The 22,654-nt window shown below is 53.8% G+C and overlaps 2 protein-coding genes across 7 annotated transcripts in view; one reads left to right on the forward strand and one right to left on the reverse strand.

Annotated features, from left to right (window-relative positions):
• Positions 1-8,077, forward strand: part of LOC130585499 (low density lipoprotein receptor adapter protein 1-like) — an 8,718-nt gene extending 641 nt beyond the window's left edge. Inside the window, 8 exon segments of the mRNA XM_057386035.1 lie at positions 1,450-1,592; positions 2,105-2,217; positions 3,108-3,222; positions 3,629-3,701; positions 4,104-4,216; positions 5,133-5,188; positions 6,273-6,528; positions 6,530-8,077. Coding sequence (XP_057242018.1) covers positions 1,450-1,592; positions 2,105-2,217; positions 3,108-3,222; positions 3,629-3,701; positions 4,104-4,216; positions 5,133-5,188; positions 6,273-6,528; positions 6,530-6,604 — 944 coding nt within the window. The 3' untranslated portion in view covers positions 6,605-8,077.
• Positions 8,078-9,995: 1,918 nt separating this feature from the next.
• On the reverse strand, positions 9,996-20,693 carry FNDC4 (fibronectin type III domain containing 4). Of its 6 annotated transcripts, XM_057386029.1 has the most exons (7): positions 20,514-20,693; positions 15,221-15,336; positions 14,533-14,737; positions 13,589-13,678; positions 12,235-12,368; positions 11,363-11,501; positions 9,996-11,258 (listed from the first exon to the last, which is right to left on the reverse strand). In XM_057386029.1, exons 1-6 carry the CDS (start codon positions 20,584-20,586, stop codon positions 11,364-11,366), a joined length of 756 nt encoding a protein of 251 aa, XP_057242012.1. In that variant the 5' UTR covers positions 20,587-20,693; the 3' UTR covers positions 9,996-11,258; position 11,363. The 6 variants fall into 6 exon arrangements, with proteins under 6 accessions (XP_057242012.1, XP_057242013.1, XP_057242011.1 ...); XM_057386030.1 differs by having other exon boundaries at positions 9,996-11,498; XM_057386028.1 differs by having other exon boundaries at positions 9,996-11,501.
• Between the last annotated feature and the right edge of the window lie 1,961 nt (positions 20,694-22,654).

Here is a 22,654-nt window from a genome sequence, read left to right on the forward strand (position 1 = left end):
CTGTCCGTGCCCCGCTCCCCGGGCTGTCCGTGCCCCGCTCCCCGGATTGTCGCCTCCTGCCCCACTTGTGAATCGAGGCTGCCCGCCCCAGGGGACTGACAGGGGACTGACAGGGGACTGACGGGCCCGGGCGACCGCGCCAGGCGCTGGAACACTCTGCACTGCACTGGAGACCTCCCCGGCCTCGGAAAGCTCGGCCCCCTCGGTCCGCTGCGCCTGGTTCTCTGCGGTTCTCTGCGGTTCTCTGCGGTTCTCTGCGGTTCTCTGCGGTTCTCTGCGGTTCTCTGCGGGTGTGCCAGGCCAGCCCGTGCTGCCTGTGGCACGGCAGAATCCGAGACCGACCTACCGACTCATCCCTGGAAGCGTTCAAGGCCAGGCTGGATGGGGCTCGAAGCGACCCGGTCCAGTGGAAGGTGGCCCTGCCTGTGGAAGGGGAGTGGAACTGGATGAGCTTTAAGGTTCTTTCCCATCCAAACCGCCCCATGATTCCATGATCCCACAGGCTCCCTGTGGCACGGGCGGGCTGAGTCTGGCTGTTCTCAATCAGCTGCCCAAGGCTTTTCTGGAGCAGCAGCACTCGCCCTGGCAGGCCTGGCATACGCAGACTGTGGTCAGAGTTTGGAGTGACACAGGGTTTTACTGCCCAGGGTGGAGGTCACTGATGCCTGCATGGCACCTGGCAACTGCCTGTCAGTTGTCACTTGTGCAAGAGTATGCTGTGCAAATAAGGTCTCCTGTTTTCCCTGTGGGTTCAGATTATTCCAATTATGACTCAGGCCCTTCTGCAAGTGTGCCAGTAATGCTTAGGGAGCAAATCCCAGGGAAGAGTTGAAAATAACCCTGAAAAGCATTAGCTCAGTGTGAACAGTGCACACCTTAGCTATTCCCAGCTCTTTCTTAACACACCATCTCTGTGGTGCAGTTGCTTTCCAGTCACCCCAGCTTGGATCACAAGTGCTGACTTAAGTTGTCCCTGTACTGGCAGCCTGCTGCTGCAAATGAGATGCCAAGGAGTTTGGCTTTGCTTGCACTGGGGCAATCTGCAGATTTTGATCTGAGTGTGGCAGTGAATGCTGCTGCTCTTCACATGTGCCAGCAGCTCAGGTGGATGAGATGAATGCTGCACAGAGAAGATTTTGTTTATAATGAAACAGATGCGACCCATCTGTTTTTGCAGACAGAAATGAGGCCTGCAGCATTCTGTGCAGGTGTGCAGGAGCTGTCTGTCTATGCTGACATGGCCTGGACTTCCAGGGCTGGAGGACTAAAGCTTCAAGGGTGAACCGCCCACTCCTTCTGTTCCTCTTATGAGAGTGTCACAGAGCCAGGAGAGTGTCCTGCTGGGGGCAGGGGACAACACTGCTGCTTGAAGCCATGGGTGGGGTGGGTCCTCCAGGGCTAGGTGTGGGGCTACTGGCACTTGGCTTCTAAGAGCTTTTGTCTTTGCAGAGCTTCCTGAGAGCTGGGCTGATATGCAGGAGCCACTGCTTGAAGGGATGTGCTTCACCCTTAAGTATCTGGGCATGACACTGGTAGAAAAACCAAAAGGAGAAGACATGGCTGCTGCCGCCATCCGCAGGATCGTGGCCACGGTGAGACCCAGTCCCGGGGCCCTGCTCTGTTGGGGTCACAGCCCAGCCCCTGGATTCTGGGAAGTGTCTGTGTCCCAGCCCCGAGCTCCAGTGAGGGACTGTGCTCTTCCCAAGAGAAGGGTGGTATGCAGGAGGTTACTGGTGTGTGCCTGTGGGCTGTGGGGCAGCTGCCTTCCTGCAGGACAGCCCTGGCCACCTGCTCCCACACCTGAATGCTGCTGGGAGCAGAGCTCTGCCTGCTACAGCACAGAGATGAGCAAGAAGTACTGGGGGAGGTGAGGTCTGTGCCTTCCTGTGTATGTGGCAGTAGTGTGTGAACAGATTGGAGGAGTGTTTGTGCAGGGCAGGCCTGATTGCCAGGCTCTGGTGTTCCATCCCTGCAGCAGGAGCCTTTTCAGCAAGTGTCCAAATGAATGATATTGTGCAGAGTCTGGCAGGCTCCTTCCCATAAGGGGGTGAGGTGAAGACCCTTGCCAGGTTTGCAAAGATTGCTGGTGTCTTTCCACTTCCAGGCAAGGGCAGGAGCACGCAAGTTTCAGAAGGTGATTCTGACAGTATCTCCGAGGGGCATCTCGCTGCAGGATGCAGACACAAAGGAAATGGTGGAGAACATCTCCATCTACAGGTGGGCATGTCATGGGGGTGGGCCGGGTGTTCTCCAGCAGAGACCAATGACAAGTTGAACAGCCACGGAGGGCTGGGCCTTCTGTCAGCAATACCTTCAAGCTTAGTTCTTTCCTTGGCTCTGTACCGTCTCTCTGCTGTGCCCCCAGTACTGCCTGATGCTGAGTGTGGGCAGGGTCCTGGGTAGCCTTGAGTTCATCTGCCCATCCATCACTTCCCTGCACCCTGCTTGTCTATTCTGGCATTCAGCAGGATGTTGAGACTGGTGGTTCAAAAACCCCCCAGGACACGACTGCATGTCTGCCTCAACTGCCGTGGGACCACCCTTCTGGCTGCAGGATGCCAGAAACTTCCGCTTTCTTGGGCAGGCTAAAGGCAGTTGCTGTAAGAGCTGATGTTGATTTCTCCTGCTGCCACCTGTCCTTTGGATGAATGAGGTGTCTGTGGGTGCTGGGTGTGAGGGCAGTCTAGTGGCTAGGTGGGAAGCAGGGACAGGACATCTCTTTGCTGCAAAATTTAGGTCTCAGTGCCAGAGGTGATGTGCCAGGTCAGACCATCCCTCTGCCTGGCCTCCAGCTGTGTCCTTGGAGGCAGTCACTCACCCTTCTCTGCTCAGTTTTGTCCCAGTGCTTGAGTTCACACACTGGGTTGAGTTGGCCATCAGAAAACTACAGGGCACACTGGGGCGGCACAAGAGGGAGTGCCTGTGGCTGCAGTGATCTCTTACCTGCTTCAGGTGCCAGGCAGTCTCTGGTCCTTGCTGGGGGTTTGGGCTGCCTGGTCAGCTCGGGCACATGAAAGTCTCAGGTTGTCAGCAGTGCTTGCTGATTTACTGGGAGAAATCCTGTGCTGGGGTCCTGGATTGTCCTGACAGCTCCTCTCTGTCCACAGGATCTCCTATTGCACAACAGACAAGCTGCAGAACAAAGTCTTTGCTTACGTTGCCCAGAGCCAGGAGAGCGGGGCACTGGAGTGCCATGCCTTCCTCTCACCCAAGAAGAAGATTGTAAGCACTTGCCTTCTGCCCTTGGCTCCGTGAGGTAAGGGTGGGAGCAAGGGCCTGCCTTCTCTCCCTTCTGCAAGAGAAGGCGAAGGCCTCTGCGAACCTCAGATGTATTTGGAGCCAGGGAGCAGGAGTGCTCATATGCTGCAGAGGCAGGGAGTGAGCAAAGGGGGATTCCCCATCCCAGCTCCTGAGGGTTTCCTGTCCCAGCTCCTGAGGGTTTGCTCTTGGGGGTTACTGGCCCCCAAGAGGCAGGCATATGCAGATTTGAGCTCTGGCCTTCCATCTGTGTGTTCTGCAGGGAAAGGCAGCAAGGGATGCTGGCAGGTTTTGGATTTCATGGCAGTGGGGTTTTCCTGGCTTGAGAACCCAGATGGAAACAGGCATTCCCTCTCTTTCATGTTCACAGGCCCAGGCTGTGACTCTGACTGTGGCCCAGGCCTTTCAGATGGCACTGGATCTCTGGGAAGCAACACATGCCGGTAGGAGGAATTTCTCAGATGTGTCCCTCTGGATCAATGTCTCTGGTGTGGGACCCTGTCCTGGGCTGTGTGGAGCAGAGATGGCTTGCTGCCTGGCTGGTGAAACACACCAGGCAGGGAGAGCGTTGTCCTTGTGGTTGTATTCTCTGCCATTCCCCCATCTCAGGCTGGGGTGGGGTTAGAGGTGTACCTGCTCTCCGTATGGAAATGCTGTGCATTGCTGTGCTGTAACCCAGCTCAGGGCCTGGTGCTACCTGCCTTGAGCAATGATGCTGTACCCTTGTACTGCACCACTCAGCACAGCAGGGGTACCCTGTTCCTCACCCACAGTCCTGCCTGTACGTTCCCAGCTAGAGTTTCTCCAGGTTGCAGGCACTAACTGCTGCTTTTGCCCTGTCCCAGGCTCTAGGCAGGATCAGCCCTTTCACCCTTTATGTGTCTTGGAGAGCAGTGGGCCCGGCAGATCCCRTGAGCCAGCCCCTCCAGGGAGCACTCCCTTCAGACACCAGTTTGGGGTACAGTATGTACAAGTCAGGCCCATGCCCTGGACTGTCTGGAATTAGGGCAGGAACAGAGTGACCCTTATGCAACTCCCCACTCGTGCCCTCCCAGCACTCTGTTGATACCTGCACAGTCCCTATTGCACATGGCAGCCTGACGTGTGGAGCTGCACTGTGCTCTGTGGTTCACATAGCAGGTGCAGTTCTTTGGTGTCTGTGCTTCAGGAGCTCTGCTGTCAGGCCCAGCACTGCTGCAGCCTCAGCTCTGCTCTGCTGGCCCTGTCACACAGGGACCTGTGACCTGTGCTACACACCTGGCTTTGTGCCTTGGGATGAAAGCTGGCTCTGAAGGAGAGAATACTAGGATCATCATCCTGCCAGCCTGGGCTAAGGCTCAGCCCAGCCCATCTGCACTGCACCTCCTGCATGGCCACAGCAATTGGAGCATTGTCATGCTGGTCTCACTATGACCCTGCCTGGGAGCTTCTGGATGTTTGGTCCTTGGCATCATGCCTCCAGTGTAGGTCCAGCCTGGCAGTGCTTGGGGTTGTAGCTGCGTCCAGTCTCTGCCTGTCTCTCCAGCTGCAGGGTATGCCCACCTACCACTGTCCCTGGGCACAGGTGCACTGTGTGAGCAGCTGTGTCAGCATGGTCCATGCTCACAGCTTGTGTTTGCAGCTTTGCTCCTGGAGGGGACGTGGGATGTAGGATGTGGGTTGAGCCATGGCCTATCTGTCCTTTTGTACCTGAGCCCAGAGAGTTCTGACAGCCTAACACTCCAGTCTTTCCCCTCTGCCTGTGGGAACCCTTTGTTCTGTGTCTGGGGAGTGACTGTCTTGTGAAGGGGTCAGATGGGTTCTGAGCAGTCCAGAGACCTGCCCATGCAGTGAGATGTCATGGTGGATTCTTGTTTGCTTKCTAGGAGGAGGAGGAGGAGGAGGAGGAGGAGGAGGAGGAAGATGATAATGTCAGTGAAACCTTGTCTGGGTAGGTAGTAAGCTGCTGCTTTCATTCAGGGATCTCTTTGGTGAATCCTGTCTTGTTTCCTTCTCTGTGCCCCATGCAAGGTGAGCTGCTGGGGCCATGGGCATGGTGGGATCATGGATGAGAGCTGCATGAAGCCAATTCCCGCTCTTTCTGTGCCTCTAAGAGCGGAGAACTCAAGTGAACAGAGGGTTGACTATGCAGTCAACAGAGGGGCAGACTATGCAGTCCATCTTTTGCAGCAGAGATTTTGGGGGACAGATGCTGACACCCAGAATGCACCCAGGGATGTTTCTTTCTCTGTTTCTGCCAGTCTTTGCTGAGGCCAGCCTGTCCAGACATGTCTCTCAAATGGGACTCAGAGTTGTCCATCTTCTCCCACTGATYTCCCTGGGGCTTAGACCAGGATGGAGGCCTGGTCATGCTGACTTCTACATGGACTGGGGCTGTGGGCTAAGCTTGATGGTGTGTGTCCTGTGCTGGAGGGGAGCTGATGGAACAGTCCCTCAGCAGAGGATTAACCTGCGGGTCTGCAGAAGTGCTGATGGTGGGCCTGACAGGCCTGTTCTATCATGGCAGCAGGAACCCAGCTGGGCTCTGCCAGGTCTGAGCTTGGGCTGAACCAGTGCCACCCGGAACCTGTGCATGCTCAGACTGGAGCTGTATGTGTAGCCCAGTGAAGCAGCATCCCTTTGGACATGGGGTTCCCCATGGTAAGGAGATACAGCTTTGCAGTCTTGAGACAGGCTGGCCTGGGGAGGGAGTTTGGTAGCAAGGGGCCTTAGGGCCTTCTGCACTCAGTGCCTGGTGCTCCTGTGCCATTCCTGCCTTGTCAGGGTCATGAGCATGCCGTGTCTCTCAGGAGGCTGTGCTTGAGGTATTATAGCTGTGTTCTCTTCCAAAGCAGCATGGAAGAGCTGGGAAGGAGAGCCCACAACCCAGCAGGTAAGTTCCTTCATTGCTGCCTCAGCTCATCCCCCATGGGAGGCTGATGCTCACCTGGGAAGGTCTGCTTCTCCTTGCAGGCTGTGCCGGGCTCCTAGCTGCATGGATCATGGCCCGTGTCTTCCTCTTTCTCACTTTCCAGAATTAACACCTCTTGTGCCCCAGTCGAGCTCTCCTACAGCACAGCTACTGTGCTACGGCCTGGGGCAGCCCCCGGACAGCTGGACAGAGCAGGGGGGGGTTGGAGACCTCCYCACCACAGGCCCCAGGATTGCTGGCCCCAAGACTCCCCTGGGCTAAGCCAAATCTCTGCAACAACGGATCAGCCACTCAGGATTCACCCTGTGCCTGCACCAGGGTCAGCCAGTGCCTGCCCTGCCCTGGCACTGCCCTCTCGACACAGGGCTGCTGGCACTGCTGCCATGGAGTGCAGAGGCTGCAACACCAGCTCCTTGTCCTGTGCCGTCTGCATGAACTGCCTCGAGCTGCACCTGCTCCCAGCTTGGGCTGGGGACCCATGCTCCTCCCAGGCCATGGGACCCATGCTTGTCCCCCTGCTCAGGCCATGGGACCCATGCTCCTCCCTGTGCTCAGGCCATGGGACCCATGCTCCTCCCTCTCCTCAGGCCATGGGACCCATGCTCCCTCCCAGGCCATGGGACCCCTGCTCCTCCCTCTCCTCAGGCCATGGGACCCCTGCTCCTCCCCCTCCTCAGGCCATGGGACCCATGCTCCTCCCTGTGCTCAGGCCATGGGACCCATGCTCCTCCCTCTCCTCAGGCCATGGGACCCATGCTCCCTCCCAGGCCATGGGACCCCTGCTCCTCCCTCTCCTCAGGCCATGGGACCCATGCTCCCTCCCAGGCCAGGCAGGACCACCCTGAGTGCTCTGAGCCTGCCCAAGGCAGCCAGTGTACATCCTCAGGGAGCAATAGCTTCTTGGCCTGGAGCAGTATATGATGAAGGCCTTGCCCTGCAGTTCAGCCCTCTACCCTCTCACGAGTGAAATGAGCTGGTTTTTAAAGGAAAGCTCTGCCTTTATAGAGAAATAAACTGAGGTTTTTTACTGTTCTCATTTGGGTTGAGTGCTGGATAGGTGCCATGCATCAACACGCAAGGTACTGTGTCTGTTCCACTGCCTGTGGTGAGGATTGCTGTTCCCTGAGCTCATGGAGCCTGGAACTCGCACATCTTCCTTGGCTGTGAGTCCCGAGGGAGCTATTCCTCCTGTGCTGAGGGCTGCCAGGGCCCAGGGTGCCTTTGTGACCTGGAAGAAGCAGATTCAGGCTGTACTATACTGGTGTCTTAAGCATCAATGAATGTGACCCGCTGGGGATGTGACTGATGGGAGCTGATGCTGACCATGCTGAGGCCAGGGCAGACACAAGCCCTTGTGTGCCAGCAGGTCTCTCTCCCCAGCTTGCCTGCTCTGCTCTGAAGTGTGTCTGCCCTGGTGCACCCCAGCTGTGCTCTACACAGGCAAGCCGTGCACTTGATTTCCTTCCCCAGACAGAGCAGGGGAGGCTGCAGCCATCAGGATGTCTGGTTTCTCTGGCAGTTAACAGCTTATAGCTGTGTTCTGGCTGAGGCACTTGCTGCTGGGCTCTTGGCACATCTCCACACAGCTGCCCTCAGGCTGTTGCTGACCGCCCAGCCAAGCACCAATCCCTGGCTGCAGCTGGGGTGGCATCTCCCAGCGGATGTCACAGGCACTGGGGACTCCTGGGTTGTCATGGGTCAGTCAGGAGCTGTGCAGAGTTTTTTGCACTTATGGTTTGGCAATAAAAAAAAAACAAACAAAACACACACATTTTTTTTCTCAAAAAACTCTCTCAAAATCAATAATAAAAAAACCTACCTACTCTCTCTAAAATTACTCATTTTTCTACCTTTCTTTAAACTCATTTTTCCTCAATTTTTTTTTTTCTTCATCATCTAAAAATTAAAAAATTCTCATAACACAACAAACAAAAAAAAATCCTTCAATAAACTATCAAAAAAAACTCTATCTAAAATACACCAATACTCTAAAATACTCTATAAAAATACACCATATAAATAGCCATATCCCCAAAAATAAAACTAATAAAAAACACCAAAATAATAAACAAATAAATCAAACCACAAAAATAAAAATATCACAAATAAATTTAAACTAAAAACACAAAAAAAAATATTTCTAACCCAATAAACCCATAATACCTCAAAACATCAAAACAAAAATACCACATATAAATAACACAAAATCAAAAAATAAATCTAACCATAAACAATATCTCCCAAATTATCCATAACTATAAAACATACACTACCATCAAACAAATAAAACCTCTATAATATAAAAAAAACATATAAATACAAAAAAACCTAACAAATTAATTACACTACCCCAAACTCATTACAACAAACACTATATACTCACAATAATAAAAACCATCACTAAATAATTAAAAACCTACCCTATACCCCATACCACTACACATAATACCATCCTAAACCTTAAAACACAAATCCTTTAAAAACACAATACCCCCCAAAAAATTAAATCTAACAACAAAACTAACTTCAAAAACAACCTTATAAACACCTAAACTAAAAAMCATAACATTAAATAAATATACCATATCCCTTACCATACACCTACTACTAACAAAATAAAACAACTCCTAAAAACCACCTTAAAAACACTAAACAAAAAAACTTTCAAAAACTAAAAACAAAATCTAACAAAAACCACCTAATTAATCAATACACAAAATTCCATAAACCAAACAAACCCTACCCAATCTAAACCCCTACATACAATAAATAAAAACAAAATCCCTATAATACACATCAAAAATTATTAAATAAAATAATTTAAATCAATTCTATTTGGTTTCGGTCTTTTCACCATCAGCTGGGGGTACAGAGCAACCTATAACTGGTTATAGGGTTGTTAGGGTTGTTAGGGTGAGCAGGTGATTGTCAGGCTCTCAGATTCCAGCACTCATCGCTGCAGTTCCCAGCCCTTCCCAGCCTTCAGTCTGAGAAGTGGTGGCTTGGGGTTTGGTGGTTTGGGTTTTTTTTTGCAGAGGGGAAGGCTTTTCCCCTCAACACCACACCCTGCTTTTTCATTTAATGTCAGACTTTTGTGCTCTGTTTTTCATTTGGTCACAGCCACTGCATTTTGACTTTTTTTGGGGCCTTCCATAGTTTCTCGCCTCTGCTATATAGTCTGATCCTTTGATTCTTTGTGTGTGCCTCTGGCTTGGCTAAAATCTCATGATAGCAGGCACATCTGCTATGACCTTTCAAGACAGAACTTCTAAACATTTTCCAGGGCACTGGAACTTTCTTAAAACTCTTGTGTTTTCCTGACAGCCCTTGTTTCTTTAATGTACCTCCCTTAAAAACAAAACAAAACAAAACAAAACAAACAAAAAAAAAAAACAAAAAAAAAACCCTAGTGGGCAAAACAAGGTGTTTGTGTTTCTGGAACTGTGGCCATGCTCCCTGCAGCCCAGCAGTTGCCACCATGGTGCTTTTGCTCCTCAGGTAGCCCTTTCCTCACTTGAGCAGGGAGAAGCACCGGCCCCTCTGGCCAGCAGCCTGTCAGGGTCAGGCCTTGACCCCACTATTGGCCCCGCTGCTGGGATGGCTCTGCTCAGCACAGAGGAGCAGCCATGATGTTCCATGGGGACAGCCTGCAGCTGGTCCAGCAGCACGACATGGTCCAACTCACAGCAGCAGCTCTCCCTTGAGGGCCAGAGGGGTCCGAGGTGACCATGGAGGACCTCCAGCTCTTGCACAGCACACTGGAACAGATCATCTACGGGCCAGACACATGCATTCAAGAACTCATACATGTATGCATGCATGGACATACACAGAGACCTGCAGCTTGGATGCTGCCTTTGAGCCAGAATGTTTTTATTGAAAAGACCCTGCCACAGGAGTCGCTTATCTTGTCCCTTCCCCACCTAGTCCTGCAGCAAGAGCTGAGCAGCACCTGTAAGGAAAAATCCTGAAAGTGCTTTTACTGGGAGATTTATTCCTGGAAGACGCTGGATCTTGTGATGCTTGAGTCCAAGGCTGCAGAGCCTGTATGAGGCAGGCTGCAGAGCACAGCATGGAGGGAGAGCAGCAGCCAGGGCAGCAGGGAGCCTCCTTGTTTCACCCTATTCCCTCCAACTGAGACCTTGCAGGTCTCACCACATTATTTCCTACAGGCAGCAGAGGCTCTGTGCTSCTTACAAACTGATTGGCAGCTCCCCTCAAACAGCTGAAATGTGCCAGCACTGAGCCCCACTGGGGACACAGCACAGGCACAGCCCTGCCCTGGCACTGCCCGCTCCCACAGCACTCTCTGCCACAGCTCAGGCTCTGGGGGCTGGCCAGGCATTGTGACAGCACTAGCTCCTCATCGTCCCTTGTGCCTTTGTCCTCTGCAGTAGACAGAGGTTTCAAAGCTCCTGCACGGCCATGACAGGGTGCAGCAGAGCCCTGTTCTCCAGCAGCAATCCACTCTCCCCCTGTGCGGGCTCAGCCCAGCCCCACAGACAAACCTTCCTACCAGCTGGCCACAGCTCTCCTGGCAGCGCTGGGGCAATGCCTGCACTGCCCCGTTCCCTTAGTCCCAGGGCTCTGAGGGGAGCAGCTCCTGCTCTCCACAAACCCACACAGGCACCTGAAAGCAAGATCTGCCCCCTCATGCTGGGCAGGCATCGAGTGCCACAGCTGCACCCGGAGCTTTGGCCAAATTGGTGCACAAGGACATAGCCTCCCCTCAGGCCGGTGCCTCAGCCCCGTGGCTCCCCACAACTGCAGCGGGTGGTGTGGCCCTCCACCCACCCTCAGCTCCGTGCTTTGCACCAGTAGGGGAGGAGGGCCAGGTGTGTGAGATGGGCAGGGCCATGCTCTGCATGCATGGCTTGGGAGCTGGCTCCATGCACATCCCTGGACAGGTACCCTCAGGAAAGCAGGAGTTCTCATACGTGGAACGTCGCATGCTGAGTTCCAGGCTGGGTGCCTGGTGCTGCCTCTTCTTCCAAGTCCTGCTTTGGCTCTGGCAGGACACCCAAGACCCCAGACGGCAGAGCTGGTGCTGCATTTACACCTCGATGATATTGACAGAGGGAGATTTCTTCTATGAGAGAAAAATCTGCTTTAAGACCCTGCTTTGCAGTGCCCCTGGAATCAGACCCCACAGCAGAGCCCCTCAGCCTGCGGCACGCATCAAGACCAGCAGACCTCAGCAGAGCAGGGTCAGTTTGGAGTAAGGATCCAAGAGGTGGGATCTCTTTGACAAGGAGTAATCAGCAAGCTGAAAAATCTGGAGGGGAACTGGGGCCTTGAAGTCCAAACAGGAAGTTTCTCCTCCTGACATCTGCTGGAAACCAAGATGTGGAATCAGTGGGGGCAGTCAGGCAATACAGAGAGGGGAGGTCCCACCCTTGAAAGAGGCAGCAGATGAGATACAAGCAAAAACCTAACACAAGGTCCCGTTAGAGCATCAGGGCTATAAATCACTGTCTTTGGCAGGTAACAAAGGGAGAAATGCCAGGTGCTGAGGGAACAGCCAGATGAAGGTACTGCACCCTCCCCATCCAGAGCCTGGCATAGCACTTCCATCAAGGTGAGGAAGGGGCTTTGGAATGACTTGTGTAGTGATGACCTGGAGCCAGCCGCAGTGAAGGCAGAAAGTGAGCAGTGACAGACCAGTGCAGGAACCATGAGAACAGATGCCTAGCATATCCACTCCTGCCTGAACAGGCAGCAGCAAGACCTGTCCATCGGTGCAGGAGAGGTGCAGCCTTGGAGGGGCATGGTGAAGGGTCTGTTACAGTGAGAGGTCAGGTACCACCCTGCAATGCAAGAGCCATCCCAGCTGTTATGTCCTGTCATCTCTCCCAATGTTTCTCCTGCAATCACCCATGGGGCATGCACACTGCCCCAGAGTGACAAGGGCTCACTGCACCCCAAAAGCTCTTAAGTCTTTGGGGTGAGAGCACAAGCTGGGGTGTTTCCCTTTCTGGAGAGAGCCAGAATCTGTCCAGGCTGCGAGCCCCACAGATACCACATGCCATCCCTCCTGCCAGCCCTTGCCAGCCCTCCCCACTCACCTTGCTCCGCAGCAGCCCTCCACTTGGTCGCTCTGGTGTGCTATGTTCCGAGGACGGCTTTGTCTTCTCCTTGTTGTTGTTGGAGTCATTATCCTTGATTATGTCATATTGTCTGCAGAACAGGGCAATCACCGCTGCCAAAAGACAGACTGGATGAAGGACACCCCCACAGTGGCTTCCTCTGTGTCCCCTCCCCACAGCATCCCAGCTGCAGAGCAGTCGTGCCAGGGCTCCTTGGGGTGCTGCACACCCACACCCCCACCTGCATCAGCCTGCTCCACCCCAGGTAGCTCTGCATGTGTGGCCAGGCCAGTTTCCTTGGGCAGACAGGCATGGATGTGACTGAGGCCATTGGGGGACATACGACGTGCTCAGCACTCACCCAAGGCAGATGCTGAGGCACTCAGAGAGGAACTGTTAGGTCAGTGGGTAGCTGAGTGGGTTTTGGAGTGCCTCCAGCAAAGGGCTGGCTTTTGTGACCCTCACAAAAGCCAGCCCTTGTCTTTGTCTGTGCAAACTGCCGTGGGGTCAGTCACTCATGGTTTCACAGCACGCGTCTCATGCAGCATGTTCCACCCCGGGAACCCTGGGTACAGGAGTGTGGAGCAATGCCCCCAGGTGTGATTGCGCTGGAGTCACTCAAACCCCTGCGTGCATGTGATAACACAAAGGCACTGTCAGGCACAGGCTGGGCTTGACTCCTCTCAGCTGGCATCCTGACACACCAACCCCGTGCCAGGTGTAAACTACCAGCAGTCCTCTTCTATTTTCTTCCAGTGCACTAGAGAAGTGTCAAGGACAGGGCACGGAGAAATTTCTGCAAGATGCCACTACAAAATCCACAATTACTGGGAAGTAGGGGATCACTGACTTCCTATTCACAGTAGCAGCATAAGACCACCAGTCAGGAGCTGACTTAGTTCCTAGGCTCCTGTGCTCCCAGGGCAGCCTGCTGCCTGCTGGAGCACTGGCTTTAATCGTGCAGTATAGGAACAAATCACTTGTTTTACAACTTTAGCAGACTGAGTCACAGCCACTACCAGCTAGTGCAGCAGTATCACCAGTCACAACATCTAAGGCCCAAGCAACACAGTCATTACTATCAGCTAGGATGCTCCCACACTGCAATGCTGTCTCCTGCTCTTCCACATACTCCAGGCCATTGCTGCTGAGCAGTGGCTGTGGTTGCTCCTTTTACCCCACTGGCTCCAGCTCCTACAGTGACTCAAYGGTCTTACTGAAAAGGGTGACAGACCCTCACAAATATGCCTCTGCACTCTCTTGAGCCACATCCTCTGTAACCATGGACTGTACCTTTGCCCCAGCCTGCCAGAACACTGCTTGTGGCACTCACCTGCCCACATGAGCAGCACAGCCACGATTATAATAATCTCACCAGTCTGCAGCTGCCGTTCTTTGTCCAGTCCTTCCATGGTGATGTCACCTGCAGAGAAGAGACCCCAAGCAGGGCTGGCAGCAGATACCCTCCCACTACAGCAGCACTGGAGGATGTGAAAAACTCCCCAAGAAGAGAAATCCACCTCCCCTAAACAAGGATGGGTGTGGGATGATATCCTGTCTGGGGAGAGGACATGCATCCTGCCATTTTCCTGTGCCAGATAAATCATCCCTGCTACTAAGGAAGTTAGGGATTCCAACAGCTTATTTGGGTTCATGCAGGGACTGCACAATGCATGCCAGTGATCACTACTAAGGTCATTCTCTACATAGCGACCAGGGCAGAGCAGGTCAGTTGAACGCAAAAGTTCTGAGGAAAGCCAGACATCTGCTTGCCCTACCATACTTGAGACCCCTCTCATGGTTAGTGCTGGAGACAGACTCCCATGCCCTCTGTGGGCACTGTATCGCCTGGATTCCTGGATTAGCTCTCATGGGCCAGCATGTAGGCGACCCCAAGGCAACAAAGATATGAGTAGTAAAGGAGACATGGGGCTCTGTCATTTGTCCTTCGATAGCCTGCAGACTAGAAGATCTGAGAGTCTGTTCAGTACTAGCCTCCTACAGGCAGCAAGTGGATAGGTCTCAGCAGCTGTCCTGGCCAGTCTGCTTAGATGAAGGTGCCAAGACCTAGGATAGGAAGGCTGCAAACCACAGCTTGGGGACGTTACCGTGGACACACAGTGCATACAACAGCAGTCTGTACAACCCCGTGTGTCCCCAGCAGCCTGCTTCTCAGGGCAGAACCTTCCTCACTGGCTGCTGAATCCCTGCCCATCCGGTGTACAGGCCTCTAGGTGTGGCCCCAGCAGCAGCAGCAGCTGGGAAGAGGTGCCTCACCTTGGTTGGAGCTGTTGGAAGGCAGGCGGTCGGTCTCCTTCAGGGTGCGGAAGTGGACACGCTTGCTAGCCTGGCTCTCCCCGTACAGACCAATGCTCTGCACCTGGATGATGTAGTCAGCATCCTCTGCCAGGTCCCACAGCACACAGGCACGGTTGGTGGTATTCACCTCCCGGATGAAGCGCTGCATCTGCCCATCCTGCCGCTGCCAGAGGGAAGAGCTGTCAGCCCAGGAGGCTGCTTCCAGCTGCACCAGGCTGCAGGGCTCTGCTGGACACATTGCCCTCACTCCTCTCTTCCCAGGGTGGGCCAGACTGCCCAGCACTAGCTATTCAGCATCCCTGCATGGCCTGAGAGCCAGGCACCTCTCTGGAGAAGCCACCCTCACCCAGGGCTGCATTAGGTGGAGCAAGGCAAGCAAAGATGGGTTATGTCGTGGCTGAAGCACCAGCCTTACCCAGAGAAATCCCAGGGAAGCCATAGAAGGTACCACCCCCAATGCAACCCACAGTCTTCTGCCTCCCACCAGGATGGATGGCTCAGATGAGGCACACTGGCAAGGGCTGCTCAGAAGCAGAGATGTTCTCAGGCATGTGCCAGAGGAGTCCCAGACTGTGGCAAAAGGGCTGACACATAGGAGCATGCTAGCAATCAGTGTTCCCAACCCCTGGTGGCAGATCCTGGATACCTGCTGTAGAATGGCATAGCCGATGACCACGTCTCCTTCTGGGACGTCCCAGGAGACTGTGGCAGAGTTTGCCTTCAGCTGCGTCACAGTCACGTTGACAGGGGACGGTGGCCTGTCTGGGGACCAGGCATGGATCGAGGCGAGGCACAGGAAAGAGGCAAAAGAAGATGTCTCAGAACAGGCATTCAGCCCTGCACATCACCACGGGGCGTCTCCAACACCTGCCCATGGCAGCACATTGGCTAGGGTAACAGGCCAGTGCCTTCTTTGGTGAACCCGTCCACAGGAGAGTAGCGGTGCAGCAGATGCACAAGCTGGAGCCCTGCCAGCTGCAACACATGCATAGCACAATGTTTCACGGGCTGGCAGGCAGCTGCCTACTGTGTGCATGAAGAGTGTGGAGGCACAGAGCTCTGGGGTTGTCCCATGGATGGGCACACCACACACACCTGGCACACCACCCAGAACTCTGTAGGACACAGCAATGATATATTGACTGAGACAGAAAAATGGGGCAGCTTGGAATATACATACTCTACCACTCAGTCTGGTCATCTCTTGTGCCTGGTATTACTCCTTGCTCCAGGGTGTGGAGGAAAGGCCAATGTTGAAGGCAGAGCTGGCTGTCCTAGCAATGCAATGCCATCGGCTGCAAAGCAGGCAGCAACACTCGACCACTGCTGTTCTATGGAAAGCTGACCTGACTTGGTCATTTCCTTGGTCTGCACCACAGCCACTTTGAGATTTCACAGCACTAAGAGCACAGCAGGATCCCACACAGTCCTGCACACAAAGCCAAATTTTGTCTGGAAATTAGACACAGGAGCTCATGAAAGACACTGAGGCTGCTGTTTGTGTCTTCTCACTCCCCGCAAATAAGTCAGTGTCCTTCAACAAGATGTCTATGTAGAAYAAGGTCAGTGCTGTGATTTATACAGAAAAAGAGCTCCAGAGGGCACCTGAGAAAAAGAGAAAGGACAACCATGACATCAACAACAACCCCAGTTAGAATGACAAGGAAAGGTGATCTTTGCAGGCCAGCGGTTTCAGTGCATTCATTCACATCTGAATATACCCAGCTCCAGATCAAGTCAGAGGAAGGCTGAGGTTCCTACTGAGAAATTCAGGGTTTTGGTCTGCCAAGGGCAACTAAAACAGAGAGGAAAGCCCAGAAAACATGTTGTAAGAGAGACCCCGGGACATAGCGTGTCCCCAGAAATTTGACGCACCGTTAAAGTCACCAGAGACACGGATACCACAGGGTTTTGGTTTTCTCTTTCAGAAAAGGAGCCTGGAAAACTGGAAAGGATTCAAAGATACACTCAAACATCCTTTATCCCACAAAGAGCGTGTCTCCGCAGAGTTTCGCCAGTGGGGATCTGGTTCATCAGTAACCTATGACAGGGAGAAAGTCTCTAAGCCATATCCTCCCGYACACCCTGCTTGCCTAAAATCCAACAGCAAGACAGGCTGAACAAAGCTGCAGACCCAGCCCTGTCCACTGCCCAGGGTGTATGTACTCTGTGGGCACAGGAGCTGAGCTTCCTGAAGATGAAATAACAGAATCATTGTGGTTGGAAAAGACCTCCCAGACGATGAACTCCAACCTGTGAACGAATAACCCCATGCCCACTAAAACATATTGCAAAATGTCATTTCCAGTCATTTCCTGAACACTTCCAGGGGTGGTGAATCCACCACTGTCCTGGGCAGCCTGTCCAATGCTTAACCACTCTTCCAGTGAATAAATTGTTCCCAATACCCGACCTGCAACTTGAGGCCATTTCCCCTAGTCCTGTCACCTCTTCCCTAGGGGTAGGCAAAGCCTGACCCCCACAATCCTGTCAAGGAGTTGTAGAGAGTGAGAAGGTCCCCCCTGACCCTCCTTTCATCCAGTCTTAAGTTACCCCAGCTCCCTCAGCCACTCATCAGACATGTGCTTCAGTCCCTTCTCCAACTCTGTTCCCTTCACGGGACATGCTCCAGCATCTGAATGTCTTTCTTGTCATGAGGGGCCCAAAACTGACCCCAGGATTCAAGATGCCCCAGCAGTGTCCAGCACGGGGAAAATCACTGCCCTGGTCCTGCTGGCACACTATCGCCAAGACAAGCCAGGATGCTCTTAGCCTTCTTGGCCAGCTCATGTTTAACTGCTGCCAACCAGCACCCACAGGTCCTTTTCTACTGGGCAGTTTTCCAGCCTGGTCTGGTTTTCCACCCCAGTCACAGTTGGTGTCAGGTCATCTGCTCGGCTCACAGCCAAGCTCAGGCAGCATCCTGTCAGTCAGCAAATAACTGTTCCCTTGCATTGTCCCAGACACAGGCATTTCAAAGTGTGGATCTGCACAGTGTGGGGGACTGCATGTTTCTGCTTGCCTTCAAACAGAAGAACAGGTGTCCTGGTTACCACTGTGCTAGCAAACAGTGGGGTCAGAACAGCCCAAGAAGCCAGTGGTGGAGATTGGTCCGAAAATTGATTCGGTCTGCACCAGCCAATATGTGCCCAAATTACTCTTGGGCATAGCTTGGAAGCCAGCACGAGACAGAAACCATTCCTGGCAGTTAGCACTGATGTACCTCCTTCATTGGAACTTGTGAGTTTAATACCATGGATACGACCAGATGCCTACCAGCTGGCCTCAGGACAGGAACAGGGCATGGTACTTCACAGGACACATCCACACCAATGAATTAGGTGGTTTCTTACATCTAACAGAATTAAAAGAGTCCTGTATATGCGCAATGGGGGCAGCTCAACTACCAGTCTTTAAGGGTATGTGAGGAAATTAAAGACAGGGTCTGACATCTCTGTGACACAGACGTTTGTGGCTAGAGCTTGTAGCAGCTGCCCAGTTCTGCACAAGMATTTTCTAAGCTTCTGTGGGGCGTCCGCCTGGCCCAGCTGCGGTTTTCAGGCTGGGGATGCTGAGACACTGCCCTGGGACTGAGTCACTCCATGATTTGAGAAGAAAGGCACTGCACTGATCCACAAGCCATGCTGTTGAATCCACACAGGGCTGACAGAAGTGTTCCAGTTGTACTTGGAGCTTGCACTGGCCCTGTGCAGGGATTGTCACTCACTGGCAGCAGAAGGATGAGAAGACACAGGGGCACAGCGGAGCTACGATGCACATGGTTGTCAATGCACCGGACCACACGCATCGAAAGCACACTTGGTGCAGACACCAGGCCAGAAGCCCTGAACCTGCGTGACAGGAGACCTGGTGTCCAGGCTACGGTTCTGCATTAGAGAAAACAGTGATCCTTTATCAGTTTGACATTGAATGAACTGCAGAAAATACATTTCTGAGCTCTTGGGATTTGCATGCCTGGCAGAAAGAGACAAGAAACCTCAGAAGTCAAAACTTGAGAAGTTCACCCTAGATACACAAAGCAATGTTTAATCCCAATCACCTCTGGTCTGGAGACAGGCTGGGAGAGATGAGGTTATTCAGACTGGAGAGAAGGCTCTGGGAAGACAGGGGCTCCAAGAGAGCTGGTGAGGAACTTTGAACAAAGGCCTGGAGTGACAGGACAAGGAGGGGCTGACTTTACACTGACAGAGTCCAGGGTTAGATGGGATACTGGAAAGAAATTGTTCCCTGTGAGGGTGGGGAAGCCCTGGCACAGGCTGTGCAGAGAAAGTACGGCTGCCCCGTCCCTGGAGGTGTTCAAGGCCAGGCTGGATGGGGCTTGAAGCAGCCTGGTCTAGTGGAAGGTGTCATTGCCCATATGAGGGGGATGGGATGAGATGGACTTTAAGGTCCCTTCCAAACCAAACCATTCCAGGAATCTATGACATTCAAGATGAGACCACGAAGTTGTTACCTCCAAAGGACAAAGCTTTGTGTATAATCCCCACATTGCATCTAATACTGCCCAGCCTGCTCTGCAGCTAAGGTCAGAGCAGCTTCACACCAAAGCTGTTGCCATAAAGGTCTGTGAATGTAAGGGCTCCAAAAAACATGCTCTCTGAAGCCAACACATTCTGGCTATAAAGTCAAGATGCCACTGGACTCTGGGAAAAGTGTGCCACTGTTTAGCTCAATGCATTAACTGCTAATGATTATACATCACTTATAAATTATCCAGCTTCACTTTTTATTAAAGCCATATTACTAAAAGGGCACCCCCACAAAAAGCACAGTCACTTACTTAAGGCCTGGCACAAGTTTTCTCCTATCTGTATAGTAGTGTGCTCTTTTTGGGCCTGATTAGGGGTGGGAAGAGCTGGGCTGCATCTAGGAGCTGGCAGCACTTCAGCAGGTAGCTGGACACTGGGAAGGATGGCAGGTGGGCAGTTGAAGGGATGGCCAGAGGGCAGTGGGAGGGGTAGTGAGTAAGCAGGAGGAGGGATAGCTGGTGGGCAGTGGGAGGGATGGCCAGTGGGTAGCTGGACACAGGACCAGATCTGCCACGCATCCCAGCTCCATGGGTCAGCAAAGGCACTGGACAGATACCCTTTATGAGGAATGCTGGCAGATGTGGTGCTGCAGAGGGATGGAGCATAGCTCCACCAGTGCCCTCCCCATCCTCTTGTGATCCGGAGAGCGGACGACCCCTGCTCCCCCTTGCCCGTGCCCTTGGGGCTGCTGCTCAAGGGCACCCAGATGTTCCCCCTCACTTACTGCTGCAGCAGGGAATAAGCACAGACTGCACATCTAAAAATAAGTGTCCCCTTTTTAACACCCCTGACTGCATCTCTTCCCGAATCCGTCAGTACGTGTTTTGCAACACAGCCGCATGTAGCAGAACGTGTCTGGTACTCGCAATTCGATTTAGTATTTTAGTAACCTGTCGAGGGGCAGACAGCAAGAGGCGGCTGCTGACATCGGGTCACCCCGGCGAGTCAAAGGACACAAGGACAGCGGTGCCTCGGGTGCATAGAGCTCGATGCCCCCGCGAACACAAGCAGGAAGGGACAGGATCCCCGTCACCCGAGCAGCCCCAGCCCGCCGCCCCCTAAGCGTCCCTGCCCGGGGCAGGAGCTCCCTCGGGCCGCACTCCGCCCGCGGCGGGAGCCCTTGGGAGCCCTCGGGAAGGGCAGGGCGGTAGACGCCGTCCCGCGGGAAGGGAATGCGACACGGTCGAAGGCACGGGGTTCAGAAGCCGCGACGTCCCGGGGGTGCCCGAGGAGTGCTCGGGGGTCGCGGCAAAGGCCACGTCGGGGATGCGGTGCGGCCAGCGCGGGCTCTGGCGAGGACCGCAGCCGACAGCAGGAGCGGCCGCCCAGGAGCGTCTCCCCTGTCGGGGGGCGCCAGCCCCGGAGCCCTCCTGGCCCGGTCGTACTTACTGGCTCGTACGAGACACAGGTCGCAGCCGAAGAGTACCAGGACCGGGCTGATCATCGCCGAGACGCGGGCCATGGCGGCGGGGGCTGCGGCCCGGCCGGGCKGCGGCCCTGGCACCGGCCCGGCTCCCTACGCCGCGGGAGGGAGCGGGGCCGAGCCCCGGCCGCAGCGCGGGGGGGCGGAACGGCCGCCGGGCCCGGCCCGCCCCCGAGCGGCACTGCAGCAGCTCCGGTACCGCGGCGGCTCCGGCGCCGCCTCTCAGCCGCGCGAAGGGGCCGGCACCGCCTCCAGCCCCCCGAGCAGGAGATCCAAACCACCGGTACCGCCCCCGCCCTGTTACCAGAGCCCCGGAACCACCAACGCGGCTCTCGATATCGTTCTCCAGTAACCCCCAGTGCCCCGCCGCAGGCTGCATCCCCGGTAACCCCGAGCGCCGACCGTCCCCGTGCTGGCTCCCAGTGACCCCCACGCCCTCTCTCCCCAGCGCAGGAATCTCCGCATGCAGAGCCGTGTCCTGCCCACGGTCACGCGTGTGGCAGCGAGCAGCGCTGATGGCACGACTGTWGGGCGCTGATAGATGCCGACATTCGGCCTGGTGCCCCCAGCACAGTCCCACAGCTACTCTGCAGCTGGGGCTGCTCTGGCCCTCCAGGGTACTGCTCCAGGTGCATATGAAGACACAGACTGTGCCCCATACCGAGGAAAGGCAATACTGGGTCAGTGAAGTGTAGAGAAATAACAAAATGAACCAAAATCATCCTCTATTACCTTACAACAGTAACCTACTACTTTCTGTGAGCAATGCAGACCGGAAAGAGGAGTCAAGCCAAGACAGAATCTATGGTTTCAAGGGGCTGCTAAGGTAGCTCAGCCTAGCTGTTGTTTTGGGCAGACTTGGAGACTCCTGAGGCTCCTCTCTGTCCAGCTGATGTCCTTGGCTGCAGCCTATATTGTCCCTGGCTGTGTAGCATAGCTGGAGCTGAATGGCAACTTAGACTGTACCCGGGCTGAGATCAGCCCACAGCAAAAGCACGTTGGTGTGTGCATATGAGAGAGACTTGTGGGCACATACATCCCTAGTTCACTACCCTAGGACTGGGAAGTCTTCACTTGGTGTCTTTCCTAGTTCTAGAAGAATTGTTCTGTGCTTTAGGGAGAGCTTTGGAAGACCAGGGTGGTCACTTAGCCATGGGAAGAGTTTAATTTGCAGTGCCTGTGCACAAGGGACAAGTTCCAGCTAAGTGGAAATTGAAGCCTGTCAGAGTTTACATTAAGTCTGCAGCTGCATGGCAGGTTAGGTGATCAGAATGGTCCCATCTAGGTTGTTCAGTTCTGCTTTTCAGATGTTTTTGACATATCAGGAGACCATCTCTTTCCCGAGCTGAGCTTCATTGCTGCTGCAGTCCACAGCGTTGAGGACGAGGTGAGCCTGATACTGCTTTCCCAGCAGAGTCCTGTTTCAAAGCTCCTTCTCCCTCTTATCTGCATTATGGGGAGGAAAGCCAAGGGTAGAGTTGGCAACTGTAAAACTGTGACTGCAAGAGGTTTACAGGAACAGTTTGCCAGTTATGTCTTCTTTGCAAGATCCATTCTCACTTGGTCACTGTGAAAACTACTCAGTTATTGCAGAGCTAGCTGTTGGTGTTAATGTTGACTGTTCAATAGCCAGTCTGCCACCAGCCAAGGATTCCTGGCTTGCCCAGCACTGCTCTGGCCTGCACAGGAGTGCTCAGAGAGCAGACATTATTTGAAAAGGTCAGCACTGTCAGTGTTAGATATTTTTGACAGCAGAAAGAAGTGTCCATCAGCACTGTGGGACAGTGCTGATAAACTGCATCCCTCCCCCAAGCTACTTAAAAGTGGTTCAGTTTCTGTGTCCTTTCCCTATGCTCCAGGCTGCAGCCCCATTGCTTGTGCAGGAGGAGAATTAAGCTGTGATTGGGGAATTTTGTTTCTGATCGCCCTAGACATCACTGCTGGCTGGCTGGCATTCCCAGGCTTCACAGATCTTCCAGATCAGTGCTGGACATGGGAAAGGACATGCTGTGCCACTTATGGCAATCCTGGGAACTCAGTGACTGTGCACAGGGAGCATGGCATTCCTTGGGAGCAGGCAATGGCATTTGTATTTGTGGGTTCAGTC

The sequence above is a fragment of the Malurus melanocephalus genome, unplaced genomic scaffold, assembly GCF_030028575.1.
Source record: "Malurus melanocephalus ecotype Western Australia unplaced genomic scaffold, MMel_1.1 scaffold_901, whole genome shotgun sequence".
NCBI classification, from domain to species: domain Eukaryota; kingdom Metazoa; phylum Chordata; class Aves; order Passeriformes; family Maluridae; genus Malurus; species Malurus melanocephalus.